At 43.2% G+C, this 24,736-nt stretch overlaps 1 protein-coding gene across 1 annotated transcript in view; it reads right to left on the bottom strand.

Annotated features, from left to right (window-relative positions):
* Positions 1-24,736, bottom strand: part of plch2a (phospholipase C, eta 2a) — a 310,297-nt gene that overhangs the window by 116,133 nt on the left and 169,428 nt on the right. Inside the window, exon 6 of the mRNA XM_059952164.1 lies at positions 22,952-23,081. Within this exon, the coding sequence (XP_059808147.1) occupies positions 22,952-23,081 (130 nt within the window). The remainder of the gene's footprint in view (positions 1-22,951; positions 23,082-24,736) is intronic.

The following is a 24,736-nucleotide window of genomic DNA, read 5'->3' on the forward strand; positions in this document are numbered from 1 at the left end:
TGACTCATATTCCGAGGGAGTCACCTGACTTTGGGCTTCCTGCCCGTATGGAACTAAGATCCCGGAACCCACCGATGATTCACTGGCCTGGGGAGGTCACCAGCCATCATCCTCACTAATCTGCTGGCCCATCATTGGGCATGGATGTCTTTTGTTCTATGTCCATGTTGCTGATCTTCAAATGTGAACCAGAGGCCTAGACTTTGACCTGGCCTCTAACTCCCCCAACATCCCTGTTCCTAACCTGACCTCTGACTCCCCATCCAATATTCACACAGGCATCTCCTTCAGCCTAACTCCCATCTCCGAGCTGGAGCCTCTGCTCATGCCTGCCCCAAATCACCTGTGATCATGATCCGATTTTCCTTAGTCGTCGGCTGTGTGTGAAATGGGTGATATCTGGTTGGGAATAAACAGGGTTCAAGCCCCACTCCAGAGCCCTGGGGTGACAGTGTAGTTCAGGAGGAAGGTAATGCTGATTTCAGACTAGCTCAGCTCCAGACACTAGCAATTATCTCAATTTGAGTTTTGAGACACTAGGACTTAGTTCTGGTTTTGAACAAATGAGAGTGTCCCAGTGTCCCAATCAACATTTTCAAGTCAAACTTGTCAGGAGATAAACTTTAAGACCATAAGACACAGAAGCAGAATTCAGCCATTTGGCCCATTGAGACCCCTCCACCGTTCCATCATAACTAATTTATTATCCTTCTGAACCCCATGCTCCTGACTTCTGCCGTAACCTTTAACACCCTTAAAGGTTACTATCTTCTTGGACACAGAAGATTTGAAAATAAGAAGAACACACAAAAAAAGGCTGGCGATAGAATGGGAAGAACTGAAAATTAAAATAGAGAAAATGGCGTGAATGAGTGAGAGAGAAAGGGATCGATGATCAAAGAATGGACAGAGGTGGACTGAGAAACAACAAGACTAAAGTCTGACAGAATGTACAAGGGAATGCGTACCCAGCAAGATGAAGACAAACACAGGCATAAGTGAGAACGGCAGAGAGTGGGATGACGCGAGTCAAGCACTAGCTCACTTTCAAAAAGGAAGCGAAACAAAGAAAATGAGGGCAATAGATATAAAGCTGTGGCAAGAGAACAAGATGAAGAGATAAACACAGATAATTATCAACAGGATGAATGTTTTGCCTGGACAGTATCCAATGGACAGACACTGCATAGGATGAGTGGGGCCCAAGGATAATATCTAATGTTGACGGGGCATGCTGCTTTCTCTGAGATAAACTACTGTTGGAATTCAGATGGTGCCCAATAACCCAAATCATTTCTGACAACTGAAAGTGCACTCACTCTCCAGTAATGGGAAACATTATCGCGTGCAGATGCTCTGCACTGAGTTAATGACCACTTGAATATGTGCAGCACATAATGACAAATAAAGTAACATAAAAGGTAGCAGCAATAATCTGAGCAGAAAAAATAATCGGCAGCGAAAACAAATCAGTGGACGTCAAGTTGCCTCTGGCAGCAAATTTGTTGTCTCTATTATTTAGTAAGTGATAGCACACAGTTCATCAGCATAATAAATGAGTTTGTGGAAATCCAAGCTGCCATTCAGCCTGATTTAAAGAGAGCACAATACAAAGTTCCAGCTTGTAATTCTGGTTTCTGCACTGTTGTAAGGATATATTGTACTATTAGGAGGGCTGCTTTTTACTTGAGATGCTAATCCAAAGCCAGTTTCTGGGTTCTTATGAAGGCTCCCACATTCCAACGAAGAACATATTTTGGCGCTTAGGGTCTGCAGGCAATCACAATCATTCCAACCATCGCAGTAGCTTGGGGTATTTCATTTTGTTGCTGGTTGTAGGACAATGCATTTGCAGAATTTGGGTTAGTAGAATCACAGGGCACTACAAGACAGAAACAGGCCCAACCAGTCCATGCCAAACTGTTATTCTGCCTCAAACCTCACCTAGACCATAGACTTCTATACCCCTCCCATCCACGAATTTATCCAAATTTCTGTTAACTATTGCAATCAAGCCTAAATCTTCCACTTCTGCTGGCATCTCTTTCCATACTTGCATCATCCTCTGACTGAAGTTCCCCTTAAATATTTTATCTTTCACTCTTAACTTATGACCTCTAATTGTAGTTTCACCCAACCCCAGTGGAAAAAGCCTGCTTGCATTTACCTTACCTATACCCCTCAATTCTGTACACCTCTATCAAACTTCTCCTCAGTCTTCTATGTTCTAGGGAATGAAGTCCTAACCTGATCAACCTTGCCCTATTTTTATATCTCTCCCAGGGCTACCAGTCCTCCAGGTTGCCTGTGGACTTCAAGAGTTAAAGGCAAAATGTGGAACAAAATATATTGGAATATTTTTGCAGGAGTGCAAGGTGGATGCAAGCAGGAGCACTGGGCTCAACAAATTATCACTGGTCACATAATCACAAAGCTCTTTAATGATATGAACGTGTGTGTGTCTATGTCTGTATGTATGTGTTGTAGTTACACATGTGATTGTGTGTGCATGCACATATGTATTAAAGGCATATATGTGTATATACACATATGCGTGTGTGAATGTGTGAATAATTAACAGATGTTAAAATGCTCCTCCAAGACGAGTCAAATTAAAATGCATGCACATACCCTCTGTAGATGGGGAAACTTCATTTATTTATTTGTTTGTTCCGTTATTTATTTTGTGGTGCAGTTCAGAGCTAGGCCCTTCCAGCTTTACGAGCCACACTGCTCCAGCAACCTTCTACAAACCCGATTAACCCTGACCAACTCGTGGGACAATTTACAATGATGAGGAAACCAGAGGGCCCAGAGAAACCCCATGCATTCCTTGATGACGTACAGACACTCTTTACAGAGTGGCGCTGGAATTGAACTCTGAACTCTGGAAAGGTGTAATAGCGTCACGTTAACCGCTAAGCCACCAAGCCACCGTGGTGCTGGGCAGGAATCACTCATCATATAAAAGCCCTTGGCGTTGAAAGCCGATCTGGGTTCTTCAGAAAACCACTGGCAGGTGAACAGTGATGCCGCTGCATGAAATTTTTTGATAGCTTTTCCAGCTGTAATCCTAGGAACAGTTGTCAAACCCATGCTTGCTTCTTGTATCTCCTGTGGTCCCAGCTGACACTGCCCCAAATCCAAAGGCTCAAAACATTGTATCTCCTCTCTGCAGCCTCTTTAATCTGCTCTTTTTATTTTTATTTTATGTTGTCTGAACCTTATGCAGGGTAATGTAACTGGTGGAAATGTTCAGAATGCACAACTGCCAATATCAGGCTGGGGCTCACTTTAAGAGGCTGGCCTGACGTGATGAGATAATTATGTAAAGGATTTTTACCGTGCTTTGCGTTCAGCTTTTGGTGTTCAATAAATGAATTGCCTCAGTTTTTCTTAAACATTAAAATGCCTCCCCTCCGCCATTTTATTTGTAAAAATCCACATTGGTGACCCTGATGTTCCAGGACGATTTCAGAGTTATTGAACATGTCGGCTAATGCCGTCACTTTGAAACTGCTGGAGTTTTGGGAGCAAAATGCTGTTGCTTGGTTTGTACAAGCCAAGACCCAACTTGCTCTGTGAGAAGTCTCCACCGACAATACCAAATTCTGTATTTCTATGTGACAGCATCGCTCAGTAACTCCACGGCTGTGAGAGTGGTCAGCCTACAAGAACAAGTGCCTTAACACGACGAGCACTTAATGCTGAAAGTTCACCTTTTACAGACTTTTGTACCATCAGAGTCTAAGCACACCAAACAATTGCTCTCTTTGCCTGGCCTCGGTGAAGCTAAGCTGTTGGAGTAAATGGACCACGTGCTGTCTGTCCTGGAAACTCACCATCTTTGTTTTATTTTTAAAGAGCTCCTCATGTGGCAAATGCTTGATCAAGTCTGCTTAGCCCACACTAATGCAGCCACGAAGGACTACAGGGAGCATGCTAAAATGGCTCATAGTCTATATCAGCCAAGCAATGGTGCGTCATTCCTCCTTCTTTCTCTACCTCAATGAGCCCGATCAGTGAAGCTCCTGACATAAGGATGCCCGCGGCTGTGAAAGAGACAACCCCAAGTCTGAGCTTTTACCATGCCTGCTTCGGTACGAATGCTAGGAAATGCCGACCACCTTGCAGCTTTGACAGCGCCAGTGCATTGGGACATCCAGCTGCCAGGGTCATCTAGTGTTCGTTACAGACGTCCTTTCAGGGCAACACTTCCTGTGTGACATGAGTGATCAAGTGAATGTGCAGCCAGCGTCGCCCATGAATGAGAAGGCAAAGAGTGATGAAACCTCGCTAGAGGCTGCCAACAGCAGCAGGATTCAGACCTACAGAGCATGACAGGTGACGCACAACAAAGGGTTGAGCACCACATTTCTACAGCTGGCCGCCAGTCAATGCCCGCACACATAGACTGGACCCAGTAAAGCTGGCAACTGCAAAGGCTGAGTTTCCCAACTTGGCATTGTATGCCAGTGGAATAGCCTCTGGGCTTCACCCCTCCATACGGTCCCTAAGTCTGATGGTGGTTGCTGCCTTAATGAGGCCACTGCCCCCCCATCGTTACACTGTTCCACACATCCAGGACTTTTCAGCACTAGCCAGAAAGTTAATTTTTTTCTAAAATCGATCTAGTTAGGGGATACATCAGGTGTCTGTGTGTTCGGAGGACATTCCCAAAACAACTATGATAACACCGTTTGGGTTCTTTGAGTTTCTGTGCATGCCATTGGGGCTGAAAAATCCAGCATAAACCTTACAAGGCTCTGTATTAAAAGACTTAGATCTTCTTTTTGTTTACCTGGATGACATACTTGGCGCCAGTGCATCTAAATCCAAACACAGGTATCATCTCCACACACTTTTCGATCACTTAAGCCAACATGGGTTGATTATTAACCCTGCTAAATGTCAGTTTGGGTTGTCAACCATTGACCTCAGTCATCGCATCTCTGCAGAAGGTGCGATATCCCTCACATAAAAGTAGCCACTATAATGGATTTCCCACCACCCCACACTACTAAAAAAACTACAGGAGTTTTCAGGAATGGTGAATTTCTATCACCACTTCATTCAGAGAGATACTGAAATTATGCTTTCCCTGTATTGTGCATTTAATGGCAATACCCCAGTCACATGCTTGATTGGTCAGCGGGACATGACCAGGGCATTTGATGATACCAAGTAAGCTCTTTCCAATGTAACCCTGTTGCCGTAACCGCTCCCCAACACACCTATAGCCATCACTGCTAATGCTTCAGATTGCGCTGCAGGTGCTGTGCACGAATATTTGGTGTGTGGCAGCCACTTGCCTTTTTCCGTCCCCTGAAAGGAAGTACGGCATGCTGGACTGTGAGCTTCTTGGCCTCAATTTGAACTGGCTGGACTGCAGCCAGTGGGCAAAAATTAACAACAAAGTCCAGGCAGCTTGAGGCACTTTTGAGATCCCTAAGTGATGGTTCGACCTTGTCAATGTGGACTTTGTTGGCCTTCTTCCCACGGTTTCACAGAGCTCCGTACCATGGTGGACCGAACCATGAGGTGGTGAGAGGTTGTCCCTCTAGGATCGACGATGGCTGCAGATGTAGCTTGGGCATTCATCAGCACTTGATTGCTCAGTTGGGCATCCCATCTGATATTTCTCTGACTGCGGTCACAATCCATATCAGATCTCTGGGCGGCGATGGCCTAGAACCTCAGCATTAGGCTATATCACACCATGGCTTATTACCTGCAGCCCAATGGCCTAAGCGAGCGGTTTTGCCACTGCTTAAAGGTTGCCCTGAGGCTTCCCTGATGGATGAGTGTTGGCAAGATTGTTTCCCTTGGATCCTGCTGGGGCTCAGAACAGCTTCAAAAGAGAACCAGCAGTCGACCACGGCTGAAATGGTATAAGGACATCCATTACGTATGCTGGGTGATCTTATTCCTGATGCCACAATCACTTGGTCGGTCTCTCAACAGCATTCCAGCCTCATCAGTAAGTTCAACTCCTTGGCACCAATTCTACCTCCCATCAAGGCGCAAAGCACTCTTCGGTACCTGCTAATCTACATTCTGCCTGTTCATTTTTGTCCACAATGATGCACACCAACATCCCCTCAGGCCCCCTTACAATGGCCTGTTCTGCGTTTTTGGAACGGGGAGAAGGCTTTTATCATAGGTAAGAGGGGTAAACCTGAATGTGTTTTAGTAGATCGCCTTAAACCGGCCCACCAGGATTTGGACAATTCCGCTACCATTCCTCTGCTGGTGTGAAATGTCAATACACCTCTGGATGAGCCAGAGGTGCCTTTCGTTCATCCACTGTGGAACACTGTGGGCATCTCGTCCGAGCTCCAGACAGGCTCACAATGACAGTTTAAATTAATTCTGGGGAGGCCATATTGGGTAATGTAATTATTGGAAAAGTACACTCTGTACTTCATAACCATCAATATTGGGTTAAGGTTCACTTTAAGAGGCTGGTCTGACGTGATGAGGTAATTACGTAAAGTATTTTTACTGTGCTTTGTGTTCAGTTCTTGGTGTTCAATAAACGAGTTTTCTTAAACATAAATTGCCCCCGCCATTTTATTTGTGAAATCTTACACTTAGCCTTCCATCTGGAATAATCCAGGAGGTAAAGGTTCAAAGTTCAAAGTAAATTTATTATCAAACTACGTATGTGTCACCATATAGTACCCTGAGATTCATTTTCTTGTGGATGTTCATAGTTGAGACAAAGAAACACCATAGAATCAATGAAAAACCACACACAAAGAGGGACAAACAACTAATGTGCAAAAGGAAACAAGCTATGCAAATACAAAATAAAAACAAATAACAAAAAATAAACAAACGAACAAAAAACAGCAAATAAATAAATAATACGGAGGACATGAGTTGTAGAGTCATTTAAAGTGAGCCCATAGCTTGTGGAATCAGTTGAGTATTGAAGTGGGTGATGTTATCCACGCTGGTTAAGGAACCCGATGGTTGAAGGGTAATAACTGTTCCTGAACCTGATGGTGCAGGATCTAAGCTCCTGTCCCTCCTTCCCAATGGCAGCAGCGAGAAGAGAGCATGGTCTGGTTGGTGGGGGCCCTTGATTATGCATGCTGCTTTGCTATGGCAGCGCTCCTTGAAGATGTGCTCTATGACAGAAATTTTTTTTAAAGTGCTGGGCAAAATGGGAGTAAAATCAGATAGTACTTCTTCATTCAAAGGATGGGTTCATGCTGGGACTCTCTCCATGCATAAGTCACACCCCATGAATCCTGCTTCCTGCCAACTTAATTAAAGTCTTATCATAAACACTGCATATTACATTGCAAGGATGAGATACAAACAATTTCAAGAAGATCATTATCAGCTTCCTAAGGGCATTACTTCATATTTTCAGGTCAGTTATAACACTTGCTCCACTGCTGACTTAATTTTAAAACAGTATCTTTGGCAATAAACAAAGGCCAGGTCACCTAGCAACATTATTAGTTCTGTTTCATAAAGAGATGACTAGGCCCCGAAGAACACGGAGCACAGGGTCTGTGTGCTTCTCATCAAACAGCTCAAGACTTTCAACAGATCAGGCACTTGACAACAAGATTTGTTCTGGAAGGAGCCATTCAGGGCAACTACAGGGTCAGCAGTCTGATGCCCAGTACGAGAAGTTTGAGTTCATCAAGAAGACACTACAGGAATCGTGGGGCTTTTCAACATTGAATGGAGGTGAAGGAGAGATGACATTCAGAGATGTCTGCAGTGTGTGTGGACTTCTCATTCTCTGAGGATTGTCACCTTGTCATGGTCTGTGAGTTCCTGAGATCCCGAGAGCGTTACTATCTGCACCTTAGCTCCTGGTGGGGTCACCCATGTCTGTAAGGTCAAGGAGGAGGTTCCAGACAAAGAGCGATCCAAGCAAGACCTCAATGGTGGAGCTGACAGAAGATGATGACATATTACAATGGCAGTGAAGGCTGCAACAGCGAAGGACCCCCAGTCATCTTGGATTCCATGCCACTGGACCCTGACACCGATCTGTGTGGTGACTACCCGTGCATCAACCTCCTCACATTAAATGAAGTCATGCACAGACATTCTCTGTTAAGGAAATAACCCCTTTGGAGAACATCATACTCGACTCAAATTATCGCACTACTACACTGCTACGTGAACTGAGACAAGCTGCTGAAAGACAGATTATGAAGTGTGATGCTGGAGAGTTCTGCAGCCATTGAGTCTTGATGCAGGGGCCCCCACCCCCAGCAGCAAAACAAAAATAAAACTTTAGAGACACTTTTAAGGAAACTGTGTTGGTGTTGCCACAATGGACCAATTGGCTTTCCTTACTGGAATCTCAGTATGCACTCTCTATCAACTGGTAAAAGCGGAATGAATTAAGGAATTGATAATTTCATGCATCTCTGAGATATAAAAAGTTTCAAATCAGTTTCACACAGCAATTAATAAAATGCAAAATATTAATGACTATGCAAATGAGGACAAGCCTGCCTTAAGCTCAGCGGTGGTAAAGTATCACAGGAGATAAGTGGAGCTGCTGAAAATTCAGCATATAGTTTTTCTCACTCACTTTCCTTAACGAACATGGTGTGCACCACTGAAAATACACTTGTGTTTGGACCTCGTAGGCAACATTTAACCACTGGTTTTCAAAGGATAGGTCTGCCCTTACACAGTGCCTCTCATACCATCCAAATACATCAATGCGCCTTGCAGCCAATGCAGTCATTTTGCAGGAAAGGTAGCGGCCAACTTGTGCACAAGCTCCCACAGATAATCTGCTTTATTACTGATGTTGGCTGAGGAGTAAGTATTGACTCAGGACATCCAGCCATCTTCTCTCATTCAGTGGCCACCTGGTTTAATCCATCCACTTGAGTAGGAAGACAAAGCCTTAGTCATCTGAACAATGGCACATCCTTGCCTTTATCAGATGAGGAACTGAGTTCAAGAGTCAGGAGGATGTGTTCCAGCTTTATAAAACTAGGCTGCCTCTGGAATATAATGTTCAATTCTGTTCACGCCATTATAGGAAGAATGTGAAAGCTTTGGAGAGGTGCAGAAGAGGTTTATCAAGGTGCTGCCTGGATTAGAGGGCACGTGTGATAACGAGAGGCTGGATCTTTCAGTTTAAGATGGTCCTGGTGAAACACTGTGACGACTTGCTGACAGCAAACAAAACTACTAATTACTCTATCAATCACACTTTTTTTTGGTAAGCAATCACTGAAATCAATAACCTGTAACTTCCCTTTCAGAGTTGAGCCTTCGAACCACCTGTATGACCCGGTAATTTTGTGATGTAAACTGAAGTCTCTGAGGTACAGTGTAGTCACGGCACGGTGTGTACAGGCCTAACTGAGGCAGTGTGGCCTGGGCCAAAGTATGGCCTTGCTAGAGTGGACAGAGCTGATTTGAAGTGGCAAAGCCGCAGTGAGGCGAAGTCAAGATGGTGGGCTCGGTCCCGTGAGTAATGAACAAGCCAATGTTTGACTGAATTCAGCGCCAGGCCATATTGGAAAGGTCAGGGTGTTGGGGCTGGAGGAGAGGGATGGGCTAGTGTTCAGCTCACTGCTCACAAGGCTTACTCGTGTCTGTACTGAACTGAGGCCGTGGCCTGCAACTCACAGACTCTTGGATCGGCTGTGACTCACTTTTGTGAACTTCAGTTCTGAATGTTATTTGCTTACTTTTATTGTTTGCACAATTTTTTTTTATTGGGTCTCTGACGGTCTTCTTTTTTAATGAGTTCTATTGGGTTTCTTTGTTCTGAGGCTGCTTGTAAGGAGGCAAACCTCAAGGTTGTATGTAATATATATACTTTGATAATAAATGTACTTAGAACTTTGACAAACTGGGATGTTTTGTGAGTGGTGGAGACTAACAGGAGCTTTAATAGATCATTATAAGATTATGATAGGCATAGATAGACTAGATGGCCAGCATCCCCAGGGCTGAGATGTCTAATACTAGAGAGTATGCATTTAAGGTGAAAGGGGGTAAGTTCAAAGGACCTGTGAAGGGGGAAATGTTTTTTAGTGATTGGTGCCTGGAATGTGCTGCCTTGTGTAGTGGGGTAGATAAATACAAAATAGAGGTGTAGGCACATGAATGTACAGGAAATGGAAGGATATAGACATCCTGTAGACAGAAGGATTTAGTTGGGCATTTGATGACAAGTTAGTTCAGCGCAATACTTTGGGCCAAAGAGCATTTCCTGTGCTGTTCTACAGAATGGTTTGTTCTAATTCATCTTCTTCTGGGGATCAGGACCACTGACCAAGAACATGAAGCTCAAGTCACACCAAGGAGCAAGACTTCTGTGTTGATTTGAGGAGGAGGAGGAGGAGACGGGGGATGAGGAATGGTGTTACAATTAATCCGGAGTTAGCAAATGGGCTACCACAATGCTCTCCCCAAAGCTAACGCTTACACCTTTGAATACAAGTAAAAGGTGGCATCCAGGAGCAAACCGAGTGCCTATGAATTTGCCCCAACACCAAGCAACTGAAGTAAAAAGAAATGGATGTTAGTATTTGGGTAGCTCTCTCCATTGTACAGGACCTGGTTTAACCACTTTTATAATTATGAGCTTCCTACTTAGACTTGCCACACACCTCTACTGTCTTCTATGCTCTCTAGCATTGTGCAACCACTCACCCCCTTCCTACCATTTGCTCCTACTGCATCCATACTGGCTTTCACTTTGCCTGCATTCGTCTCAAGAGGGGCCTCACTAACTGTGAGATTCTTTCAGTAGATGCACGAGGCATCGAGTATTTGGTTGCTATCTGAGTTACTCCCTCTCTAGTGTGACGTATTTTATCGATTTCCTTTGAACAAAAAGATGAGAGTAACCAGCAGAAAGACCGAGAGAAATGAAAGATCATTTTATTGGAGAAAGTACTACAACAGGCAAAGGGAAGCAACCAGAGGTTACTAGCTTAAGATAATTGGAGGGGAAATCACAGAGCGGGGCATGAGAAAAGTTCTGTTGTACAGCATAATGCTGTCGTCCGGAACTTGGAAGGTATGTGGAAGCAGATTCAACAAATACGTTCCAAAGGGAATGTGTAAATATGGGAAAATAGGAATTTGGAGGAAATAAGGTAGGAGCAGGAGAGCAGGATGAATGGATAGTCGTTTGGGAAGGTTATGAGAGGCACAAAGGCTGAATAGCTTCCTGTGTTGTAGGAAAGAGGAAAAACAATGTAAAAAAAAGGAGAAAATGATGTAAAAGCTGGGCATGAAATACAGAATCTAATGCTTAGAATGATCTCAATCTGAGGTGCTGTTAACTAAGCTAAAGGGAGGCACAAAAAGATTCAACACCCTCCAATTTGTGTGTGATGGAGGTGGTAGTTGTGTGGAAAAACAGACCTATGGTTGAACACACAGCTCCTCTTTGTAGAGTTCAAAATTTTCAATGTTCACCTGATTACGACAGAATTAAAGTCTTGCGGCTAGCACAACACTATTCTCGCTCGAGAGTCAGGTTAAATGATGTGTTAAAGTCGTCAGTTGCTGAGAGTCAGGATATATGACGGCCATCAAACCACCAACCTCCGACCCAGTGATCTGAGAACTACTCAGCTTTACAAATCAAAGCTGAATTAATTGTAATGGCTTCTAATGACCTTTATGTGAGAACTTGGCTTCCTCAAGAAGGAGAGTTCTCTTTAGATTGTGTGAGAAATTGGATGAAGCACGCAGCAGCTAGACACCTCAAAGGCTCTGCCAGCCAGAATAAACATTTAAAGTGGGATAATAAATATGTGATTAGTTACAATTGTAGGTCGTGTACCAAACCATTAAGTCTGGGTGCAAAGTTATTTTAAAGTCGGTAGCATTTTGCAACTGAGCACTGAAATCCGATTCCCCTAGAGCAGAGCTGCCCACGTACATCAAACAATCACAGTTCTGTCTGATGTTTCTTCAGTATTTCAACTGTTTACCTATTGAATCCAACTGACATTTAATCCACTTGCACAATTCCCCCCAGACCTATTTCCTATCCAACCCTGATAGGTAAAACATCTGACTGCAATCATTATTTCACTGGGGATATCTCGAGATAAAGCACCAGATTTCACTGGGAGTGTGTCGTATGTTGGGATGTATAACTGCATCAAGTCATCTTGTGTACAAGCTGCTACTGGAATCATTTAGAAACACACACAAATTACTGGAGGAACTCAGCAGGTCGGGCAACATCTATGGAGAGAGGAATAAACAGTTGATGTTTTGGGCCAAGACCATTCATTGTGACTGGAAGAGAAGGGGGCAGAAGCCAGAATAAGACAGTGGGGTGGGGGAAGAGATATAAATTGATGGGTGAAAGGTGAAGCCAGATGAGGGGAAAGATGGGTGGGTGGGGAGGGGAATGAAGTAAGAAGCTGGGAGATGATAGGTGGAAGACGTCAGGGGCTGAAGAAGAAGAAATCTAAAAGGAGAGGACAGTGAACCACAGAGGAAAGGAAATGAGGGTCACTAGAGTGTGGGGAATCATATACGATGATTAGTTTCAATCTGCTGTCTAGACCGAATATCCTTTGTAACCTATTCTCTTGGTTTTGCTGATCTTTCGCTTTCCTTTTGAACTTGGTTACAGGTTAGTCCTCGCTTTCATCCTTCTGTTCCCTTCCTGCCTGGCACCTTGTATCTGCAATAGATGGTTAATCTCAGTCTCTTTCTCTTAAACTTCATATGTATTCACAGTTGGGGACTGCCTGGGTTTGATTATGGATTAGACTTAACTATCAACAAACTCAAGGTGGTGCAAAGAACTAGTGATTGGTGCAAGGAAAGCTCAGAGGGTGGGAAAGAACTCATACCTTCAAAAGCAGCAGGAGGAGAGGTGTTTAAGATATTATCAACAGCCTGCATCTTTCGATTTTGAAATTAATCAAGGTTAAGTTCACTCCTTGCCATAGAAAGAGACTGGTGCGGAACCATTATTCTAGCCAGTGGCCCTATTCAGCATAACTCCCTGTCACAGCCGCTAACTCTTGGGGATGCCTGCAATCTTCAAGTGATTGCTCTGTACAGGCCAAAGAAACATTAAGGTCCTAAAGAAGGATCTTGGTCCTTTACTCCTCTCCAAAGATTCTGTTGGACCCTCTGAGTGCCTCCAGCATTTTGTGTGTGTTGCTCTAGATTTCCAGCATCTTGTGTTTACGACCTGTGTTCTTCATTACCTGCAAAAAGCATTGATGGAGGGAGAGGGGGAGTTGGGAGGGCGGGGAAGCACTAGGTTTGAAAGCATCCAACTAGGGAACAAAGAAGCGATTCACTTTCTGATTGGTAAAAGGCAGGAACCACAAGAAGAGCACATTGGAAGACAATGGCTGGAGTGTCAGGATGGGGGTAAAACCTTGAGGGGTATATGAGCCATAGTGGGCAACTGTACTCCGTGAACTGTCAAAATTGTTTGTGCATTGATGGTCTTCCAGCTGGAGATTGGAACTGGCTGCACTTACAGCTCCATTTCCTTCATCTCGGATATGTCAAACACTGACTCGAATTGAAGGTGGACAAAGATTGAGCTGCGGTTTCCACCCACTGAGTGATGGGTTTTATCAGTTATCACCTAGTTAACTGGGTCTGAGATTGGACTACAGGGGTCACTCACTAGTCTATTTTAGAATCAGAAACCATAGGAGAAAGCAGCAGGGAAGGGAAAATTTCCCAATAAAATTATGTGTTATAAAACTATATGAAAATTAACTTGCTTCACTAGAGTGAGGGTAGGATTGATCAGGGATAAAGTCGGAGGAAGTAGGACAGATCCTTAAGGAATTCACCAGTGAGAGGGACAGTGATAAATGGAGGGACAGTGTCAAACAGGCTGATGTGTTGGAACATGTCAACATTAAGAACGGGTATGTGCTGGAACTTTTGGAAAAAACTTTACAATAGATAAGTCCCCAGGGCTGGATGGGATATTCCCCAGGTTACTCAGGGGAAGTGAGGGAAGAGTTTGCTGAGTCTTTGGCAATGATCTTTGCATCCTCAAGGTGGCAAGTGTTATTCCTTTGTTCAAGATAGGCAATAGGGATTATCCTGGAAATTATAGAACTGTGAGTATCCCCTCAGTGATGGGCAAACTATTGGAAAGGATTCTTAGAGACATGATAATAAGCATTTGGAGAAGCATAGTAGGATTAGCATTATGGATTTGTGAGGATTAGGGCATGCCTCACAAGCCTGATTGAATTCTTCGAGGAAGTGACGAAACAATTTGAAAGTAGAGCAGTGAATATGGTGTATATGGATTTTTAGTAAGATGTTTGACAAGGATGAAAGGCTAATTCAGCAAGTCAGGAGGCATGGGATCCAAGGAAAATTTCCTGTGTAGATTCAGAATTGACTTGCTCACAGAGGCAGAGGCTGGTATTAGATGGAGCATATTCTGCCTGGAGGTCAGTGACTAGTGGTGTTCTGCAGGGATCTTTTCAGGGATCCTGCTCTTGTGACTTGGATGAGGAAATGGAAGGGTGGGTTAGTAAGTTTGCGGGTGATACAAAGGTTGGTAGTATTGTGAGGAGAGAAGATTTACCAGGAATCTGCCAGGATTCAAGGGCATGTCTTGTGACGAAGGGAGCATGTCCCTTCGGTAAGATGGTGGCGCGCTTGGTTGCAGTGACCTCTCTAGGTCCAACAAATGGTGCAAGTATGTTTCAAAAACGTTTTTCTTGGGATCGCAAGACCCTGTTGGACATTGGTAATATAAAACACTGCAAGTCCGATTCATTGGTTCATTGGTGAGACCAATGGCGGGGAGCTGTGTGCTCTAAGCTGTTGCATGGAGCAGACCCTCGTATTGTGACATCATCAGTTACAGTCACTCAGGGGAGGTGGTGTGGAAGAGAACAGAGAGCATGCTGGATTCATGCTGGGCTGAGGACTGGCCCCTGCAGGCCAACTCTCCCGTCAGTGCTGCCCTCCAGTGTTCGCTCCATGGAAGACAAGCTGGATTGTGATCAGGAACCGCTGCTTACTTGTCCGTGTAGAAACGTGGCTCCAGGACAACATCCCGTACACCACTAATCTTCAGCACATACCACTCAGACACTTGGGCTAAAATTATTTTTGCGACTTAATGTGCTATTGCAACTGTATGTACTGTGTGCTGTATGTAACTGAATGTACTCTGTTTTGCACCTTGACCCCAGAGAAACGCTGTTTCATTTCACTGTATATATATGTACAGTTTATTGACAATTAAACTTGAAAGGTTTAGCAACCTAGGGCTTTTCTCTTTGGAGTGAAGGAGGGTGAGATGTGACTTGATAGAGGTGTATAAGATGATAAGAGGCAATGATAGAGTGGACAGCCTTCTACTCAGGGCAGAAGTGATAATACAAGGGAGCATAATTTTATGGGGACTGCAGTAAACTATAGGGGGGATATCAGAGATAATTTTTTTTGCAGAATGGTGGGTGCAAATGTAATCCACTACTAGGGTTGTGGGTAGAGACAATATACATTAGGGACATATAAGAGACCTCTGGATAAGCATGAGGACAAGTGGCGGAAAGTGTGCTGACTGGCTGCATTATGGCCTGGTATGGGAACACCAGTGACTTTGAACAGGACAGTCTACGAAAAGTAGTGGATTCGGCCCAGTACATCATGGGTAAAGCCCTCCCAACCATTGAGCATGTCGACATGAAATATTGCAATAGAAAAGCAGCATCCATCATCAAATATCCCCACCACCCAGCCCATGCTCTTCTCTCGTTGCTGCCATCAGGCAGAAGGTACAATTGCCTCAAGACTAATACCTTGTATCGCCAGGTTCAAGAACAGTTACCACCCCTCAACCATCAGGCTCTTGAACACAAGGGGATAATTACACTCATTCTATTTCTGTGTTCCCACAGCCGATGGTCTCACTTTAAGGTCTCTTTATCTTGTTATTTTGTGCTCTCGTTATTTATTGCTATTTAATTATATTTGCATTTGCACAGTTTATTGTCCACTGATCCTGTTTACAGTTACTGTTCTATAGACTTGCTAAGCATGCCTGCAGAAAGAAGAATCTCAGGGTTGTCTGTGGCAACATGTATGCAATGATAATAAATTTTACTTTGAACTGTGGATGAAAGAATAATGCAAGGCACGTCGGAGGGAAGTGATTGATCTTGAAGTAGGTTAAAAGGCCAGCACAACATCGTGACCTGAAGGACCTGTGTTCTATGCCAGTCCAAACAAAGGTTTTAAAAGATTTGGAAAATGATGGTCATACAAACAATATGGAATATGCAAAAATGAAGCTAAGCTCTCTTCAAATAGGCCTTAAGACACTTGTGATTATGTGTTAGGCTCAACCATCTGGGCTGGGTAATGACATATGGCACTCGCTATTAAGTACAGTCATTACTTAATGGTGTGTGTAATTCTGTAAAGGCTGAAGAAACTAGACAATATTATACTGAACCCTTAAGAAAACCTTTTACGTCAAAACTCATTTACACAACCCAAAAAGTGCAGGCTGTCTGTTATGTTGTTTAAAGGAATGGAAGACCTTGCACAGCATCATTGTGTCCAGTGATACTCGTGAGAGGGGGGGCAGATGTTCACGCAACACCTCATTTTCCTAAATAACCCTTTAAATTGCTTAACCTCCCCCATTGACTCCTCCTCAGCCGATGGGAGTGGGGAAGATCATTTGAAGAACGTCGACGTTAAAGCATATCAAATTGATGTTCACATTAGTGGCCATCAGAGATGGAACCTTAACTTACCCTTCCCTCATACAAACTCCCACAGATCACCCATTCATTCTCTTTATATGAGGAAGTACAAAACTAACTCAGAATAAAACTATTTTAGCCCAGTATGTTGATCTCTGTACTTCTATCTGGTTTCTTTTGCTATATATTTATTTCCAGTCAGTTGGCTCCTCTGTGCCTGGAACCACATGCCTTTTAGTTGAACAGATTAAATAATGTAGGAGGGATTTGAGACTAAACTCCCAAAAGTATCTCCCACCACATTTATACATGATCTAATTCTTTATCAAGCCATTGTAAATTGTTCTAAGCAACTTGTGTAGGTTTTGTATATATATACATTATATAAATCTAAATGTTTTCTTCAACAGGATATCATCAATTGCTTTCAAACTCAGCTTTTTATATTCCTCTTCCTTACTTTAACTGCCTCGGACCTAGGCTTTTGGTTCTTCAAACAGCAATAAAATATGATAAGCACAAGGAAGTCTACACACACACACACACACACACACACACACACACACACACACACACACACACACACACACACACACACACACACACACACACACACACACACACACACACACACTGCTGAAACGCAGAACGTCAGGCAGCATCTACAAAAACGAACAAACAGTCACTGTTTTGGGCCGAGACCCTTCTTCAGGACTGAAATGGAAAGGGGAAGACAACAGAATAAAAAAGGTGGGGGGAGGGGAAGAAGGCTACCTAGAAGGTGATTGTAGGTGGGTAGGAAAGGTAAAGGGCTAGAAAAGAAGGAATCTGATAGGAGAGGTGAGTGGACCATAAGGGAAATGTAAGGAGAAGGAGAAGTGATAGGCAAGTGAGAAAAGGTAAAAGGCCAGATGGGGAAAAGAAGAAGAGGGGAGGGGGAGGAAACAATTCAAATGGAAGGTGAAATCAATATTCAATCTATCAGGTTGGAGGCTATCCAGCAGCATATTAGATGTTGCTCCTCCACTCTGAGGGTGGCTTCATCTTGGCACAAGAAGAGGCTATGGACTGACATGTCAGAACAGGAATGGGAGTCAGAGTTAAAACGCTTGGCCACCAGGAAGGTCCACTTTTGGCAGATGGAGTGGAGGTGCTCAACAAAGACGATCCCCAATTTACGACAAAGTGGTCGCACCAATGTAAAGGAGGCTGCATTGGGAGCACGGGACACAATAGACGACCACAGCAGGTTCTCAGGTGAAGTGTTGCCTCACCTGGAAGGACTGTTTGGAACCCTGAATGGAGGTGAGGGAGGAGGTGAATGGGAAGATGTAGCACTTTAGGTGCTTGCAAGGATAAGTGCTGGGATGTGGGGTGTGAGACAAACAGACAGGGGAATTACAGAGGGAGTGATCCTTGAGAAAAGCAGAGTGGAGGGGAGATAAAGACATCTGTAAAGAAACTAGAATATGTTGAGGCTAATGGGTCAGTTACTCATACTTAGTGCTGACTAATTGGGGGCAATATATCATCATTTGAAATGATCAACATGGGTACCATCATTGCAAAATATATGTCCTAATCCAAACCATTAGTTTGGTTTTGACAGGTAGTTTTTTTAAGGTTACCAGGAAAGTCAATGAAGGAAAGGCAGTGGATTTTGTCTACATGGACTTTAGCGAAGTCTTTGACCAAGGCCTGCATGGGAGGGGAGGCTGATCATGAAGGTTCAGTAGCTTGGCATTCAGGATGAAGTAGTAAACTAGATTCAACAGTGGCTTTGCACAGGAGTTCCCAACCTGGGGGCCATGGACCCCTCGGTCAATGGTGGGGGTCCACGGCATAAAGAAGGTTGGGAACCCAGACCTAGCAGGTGAAGCCAGAGAGCGACAGTAACTAGTTGCCCCTCTGACTGGAGGCCTGTGACTAGTAATAGGTTGCAGGATTCATTGTTGGATCCTTTGTTGTTTGGCATCTATATCAGTAATTTGGATGATAATGTAATAAACTGGATCAATAAATCTGCAGACAACACAAACACTGAGGGCGCAGTAGACAGCGAGGAAGACTACCAAAGCTGGAATAATGGGCTGAAACAGTGCAGATAGAATTTAACGCGGACAACTGTAAGGTGTTGCATTTTGGAAGGAGAAACCAGGATCGAACTTGCACAGTGGGCACAGTGGGGCACTAAGGAGTGCGATAAAACAAAGGGATCTGGGAATACAGATCCATAGTTCCTTGAAAGTGGTATCATGGGTAGATAGGGTTGTAAAGAGCTTTTGGCACATTGACCTTCATAAATTAGAGTATCAAGTACAGGAGTTAGTGTGCCATGTTGAAGTTGTTTAAGGCATTCATGAGGCCAAATTTGGTGTATAGTTTGTAGTTCTCATCACCTACCTACAGGATTGAAAGAGTGCAGAGAAAACTTACAAGAATGTTCTAGGATTTAAGGACCTGAGTTAGAGGGCAAGTTTGAATAGGTTAAGATTTTATTCTCTGGATCGGTAGGAGAATGAGGGGAGATTTGCTAGAAATTCAAAATTATGAGGGGAATAGATAGGGTAAATGCAAGCAGGCTTTTTCTACCAAGTGTAGGTGGGACTAGAATTAGAGGTCATAGGTGAAGGGTGAAAGTTGAAATTTGAGGGGGAACTTTTCACTCAGAGGGGAGTGCGAGGGTGGAACAAGCTGCCAGTGGAAGTGCTGGATGTGAGCTGACCGCAACATTTAAAAGAAGTTTTCATAAGTTCATGGACGAGAGAGGTATGGAGGGCTATGGTCCAGGTGTGGATTGATGGGACTAGACAGAATAACAGTTTGGCACAGACTAGACGGGCTGAAGGGTCTGTTTCTGTGCTATAGTGTTCTATGACTCCAGATGACTCTTATGCTTTAATGCCCAAGACAGTAATCTGGATCATTCAAACCAGAAGCAGTCCCCAGGTTGCAACAGGTTTCTATTCCTTTGAATGTTTTGTAACTGAAAAGTCAGAAATGAACAAAGAGTGAGGGAGAGAATCATCACAGGAACAACTGTCGGATAGTGAAGAGGAGCAGAAAGAGTGGCCTTCAGCCGGCCTCATTGCCTCAAGTGAATGAATGAGTCCGCTCAGCAAAACTCAGCTTTCCTCATCCCGGCCCTGATTGTTGTGGCTTGGTGGGGTGTGGGGAAATAGGTGCACAGAAATGCTCTGGTTCTATTGGCATAAGAGCCTTGTAGCTCCACCAGCCAATAATTTCGTCCCTCAACTCTCTTAAACGACTCATTCATATGTATGGGTGGGATTTCATAAACTGAGGAAGTCTGTAGGGGGCCTTTACGTGGATGCTCAAGTCTCTTATTTAACCTGTCTCAATACGGTGGTCTTTAGGACCCAGCAAAACTCCGGACCTTATTTAACCTGTCTCAGTCCAGTGGACATTAGGACACGGCGCAGTTCTGAATCCGCAGTGTTTCTGTTCATGAAAATAATCACGATCACGACTGAAAATAAAGTGCAAGTAATAAAGCGATCAGAAAGAGGTGAAATGTCATCGGTCATTGGAAAAGCGTTAGGCTACAGTTGGTCAACGATCAGAACAATTTTAATGGAGTATGTGAAAGGCCCTGCCCCGATGAAAGCTCCAATTATTACTAAGCAATGCAGTGGTTTAATTATTGAAGTACATACGTTTCTTAAGTGTTTTTTTGCATAGAAAGGTAATATTTGTACTATATACAAAGTCAAACTTTTGACTAAATGACACTAAACAATACCGAATGTACCTGTTCCGACTTCAAATCCGACTTAAAGACGGACTCAGGAACGGAACTCGTTCATAACCCAGGGACTGCCTGTACTTCTAAATCATCTCTAGATTACTTATAATACCTAATACATTGTAAATGCTATGTAAATAGTTGTTATACTATTGTTTAGGGAATAATGACAAGAAAAAGTAGTCTATACATGCTCAAACGACGAGTGCTGGAGAGAGAACTTCCGGGTTTTCCCGATCCGCAGTTGGTTGAGTCCGCGCATGCAAAATCCACAGATAAGGAGGGCCAACTGTACTTGCCACACCTAGCTACCATCAGTGTCAATATCTGTATTACTTCAATATGGTCTGCATTTCATTATAGGTCTTCTCGCTAAAGGGCATTGGCAAGGCCACACCTGGATATCTGCACACAGTTTGGTCTCCTTTTTTAAGGAGAAAAGTATTTGTATTGAAAGTAGGTTCTCGGATGTGATTTCCTTGAGGATGAGATGATTACCTTATGACCAAAGGTTAAGCATTTTAACCCTTTAAGCATTGCAGTTTAGATGATATTATTGAAAAATTTGATGTGGCCTTGGGAAGGTCAATGATGAGAGGATGCTGTGCTTTGTGGGAGAATTTCAAACTGAGAGGCAGAGATTCAGAACAAGGTGCGCACTAATTTAAGACAAATGACAAAGTCGTGTAGTTTGGAATTATCCAGCAGAGACTAAATCATTGAATATATTCAAGGCCAAGATAGGTCTTTTTTGTTTATAGGGGTAGCAAGGGCTATGGGAAACAGGCGGGAATGTGGAGCTGAGGCATGAATAGAACAGCAATGGTATTTATGAATAGAAAAGCAGACTCAAGGGGCCCTTGGGCCTACTTCTGCTCCATTTCCTATTTACTGATGCACCGAGAGTACAAATGGACTATAAACCACAGAGCCATATAGCAATGAAGACAGTAATTACATTGGTGAATCATGTGCCCCGTCTGAGGAGTGCTTGAATCTGGTTTGTATGGTAAGTTAATTGAAACTATTCCAGTTTCTTGGTTCATTTCTAGGTAGCTCAAGTAACAATAACTTAGCCTTGTATTACATTTTTCCGAGGGTTTCACAGGAACACTATCTAATAAAAGTTGACAACACTTTTGGGAGATTTTCAGGAAAGTTGACCAATCAGAATCAGGCTTACTATCTCCTTCATATGTCGTGAGATTTGTTGTTATGCAGCAGCGATATATTGCAAAACATAATAATAAAAGCTGTAAATCGCAGGATATATTGGCCTTGAATATATTTAATGATTTGGTCTCTGCTGGATAATTCCAAACCACGCGACTTTGTCATTTGTCTTAAATTAGTGCGCACCTTGTTCTGAATCTCTGAATCTCTAGAGTATACATGCTCTAATATTAAATGGAACCACTTAAGTAATGTAAAAAGAGAAATAAAAAGGTAGTGAGGTAGTGTTCTCGGGTTCAATGTCCATTCAGAAATCAGATGGCAGTGGAGAAGAAGCTGTTCCTGAATCATTGAGTGTGTGCCTTCAGGCTCCTGTAGCTCCTTCCCTGATGGTTGTAATCAGAAAATGGTACCACAGGTGATGGGGTCCTTAATGATGGATGCCACCTTTAAGGGGCATCACTCCTTGAAAATGTCCTGGATGCTGGGGGCCCGTTATGGAGCTGACTGAGTTTACAACTTTCTGCAGCTTATTTCGATCCAGTGCAGTGATCCCCTTGCCCCTATATCAGATGGTGATGCAGCCGGTTAGAATATATGGTACATCTATAGAAACTTGTGAGAGTCTTTGGTGACAAACCAAATCTCCTCAAACTCTGAATAAAATATAGCCGCTATTGTGCCTTCTTTGTAACTGCATCGGTATGTTGGGCCCAGCATAGATCCTCAGAACTGTTGACACCTAGGAACTTGAAATTGCTCACCCTTTCCACTGTTGATCCCTCGATGAGGACTGATGTGTGTTCCCTTGTCTTACCCTTTCTGAAGTCCACAATCAATTCTTTGGTCTTGTGCAAGCAACACCACTCAACCAGCTGATTTACCTCACTCCTGTATGCCTTCTTGTCACCACATGAAATTCTGCCAACAATAGTTGTGAACCAAAGACTCAGACTGGGTGGATGTTAAAAAACGTGCAATCATTAAGGAAGAAAAAAGGGATTCTTCCCATTGATCTGGTCAATGCTTTATCACTCAATCAACATCTCTAAAGAATGGATTATACTTTTGGGTGTAACTTTTTGCAGTATCTTGATGACTGCAAAATACTTTGGGATGCTCAGAGGATGTGAAGGGCTCTATATAAATGAAGCTGCTTCCTGTACTAATAGCACCCACTCCACCCATACCAACTTCCTCTCCATCACGCAGAAGGAAGGTGAAGAAGTTAGGTCTAAGTCGGTATTGTGCTCAAAATAGCCTAAACTTTGGGAAAAGTTTAAATGAATGGATGTGCAGGAAACACTCTTACCTTGAACATCTGTTTGACCTTCTGGCGTGGCAGATTGACATTGAGTTTGTGCATTAGTTGCAGGACCTCACCAACACTTAGGCAGCCGTCCCCATTTTTATCCGCCTCTGCAAATGTCTGCTTTAGCCACATGAAAATTTGTTAAAGAGAATCCAGAAAAACATACCCTCTTTTCATTTAGGAATGCTTAGGAACTTGAAATTGTCTCCAAATGGTGTGGTGTGGAACTGGGTATGCTATGGGTTTGATGGGATACCTGGCCTTTCCTAGACCATGCTTCAGAGATGCCCTGCGATAGATCAAATTTGATTTGATTTTTGGCAAACCCATTATTAAAATGAGATATAAATGGATAGTCCTTGAATTTAAATTGGAGAAAAGTTAAGGAAAATTTAAGTAAGTTAGGGGATTTTGGTTGAGATTTGTAAGGATTAAGGGACACAAAAAGAAATTGGAGCTAAGAGATGGGGAGAAGTGTAAAATAAAATTAGGTTTAGGGTTAGGGTAATAATGTATTGTGCTGGCTGGTGGTGTAGTGGCATCAGCACCGGACTTCAAACGCTCCCAAGTTCGAATCCAGCCGGCTCCTTGCTCGCTTTCCATCTGTGCTCAATTAAGTGTTGAGCTAGCAACTCGGCCTCATAAAAAACAGACAAATGCTGCAGAAGCAAAAATGTCGTCCAATGTGCTACAAGGTGTGAAAAGAAACAACAACTACAACAATAATTGATTGTGGGACACAATGATAAGGATTAAAAGATGTGTTCTGAGGGGATTAAGTGTTATATTGGGCAGAGATTGGACACTATAGTGAGAAAACCCTGATTATAGTGGGCAGCATCTCAGTGAAACAATGAGAAAAGCATATGGATACATTGGGAACCATTGAGGAATATTGTCAGGATTGAAGAGATGTTGATTGAATGATGCAATTGGAATGACTGAGGTAGTGAAGGCAAGGGATTTGATGAAATAGATACTTTATGATTCATATAACATCTGGGTTTGCTGCTCTTGATGGTCTTAAAAATTCTAACCTCTCTTTAAAATACAGGGAATTCACCAAGCAGCACCTTCTCACTGACTGTAATACCCTTGATAACATTAAAGTGCCTAGAATACAGGTTCTACTCTGAGCAGTGTTTCAATATGGAGAAAACAGGCAGGAATAAATCAACACAAGCTGGAACAACATCGATTACTTATGCTCCTCCATAAATACTGCCTGACTTGTTGAATTCCTCCACCATTTTGTGTTTTGTTGAGCAGCTGTCCATTATCAACCACAGTTTTCTCAAATTAATAGTGTGATGTGATAGGATTGAGGGTTCTGATGTTTGCCTTCATATTTGCTTTCTACATCCTATCTTGGTCATTAATAGGAAGAGGAACATTTACCATTGAGTGACATGTATGTGCCAGATACTAGAGAAGTGAGAATGAGGAAGCGAAGGAAATTAATATTAGGCCACAAGTATTCTAGGGAAGTTAATGAAGCAAAATAAAAGCTCAAGGATAAAATGATCTCACATCTCAACTTTTAAAAGAGATAGCTTTAGATGTGATGGATGAGTTGAATACCATTTTTTACCAAATTGCACCAACATTGGTATAAAAAACAACCTGCTGGAAAAACTGAGCTGGTCAAGCAGCATCTGTGGAGGTAAAAGGACTGTCAATAATTTGAGTTGTAAAGCTGCGTCGTGCCTGTGGGGACAGGGATTTAGGGGAGAATGGCCAGAATGTAGGAATGTAGAGGAGGGATGGGCAAAAGCTGATAGGTAG

This window comes from Hypanus sabinus, chromosome 27 (assembly GCF_030144855.1).
Source record: "Hypanus sabinus isolate sHypSab1 chromosome 27, sHypSab1.hap1, whole genome shotgun sequence".
Classification (NCBI taxonomy): domain Eukaryota; kingdom Metazoa; phylum Chordata; class Chondrichthyes; order Myliobatiformes; family Dasyatidae; genus Hypanus; species Hypanus sabinus.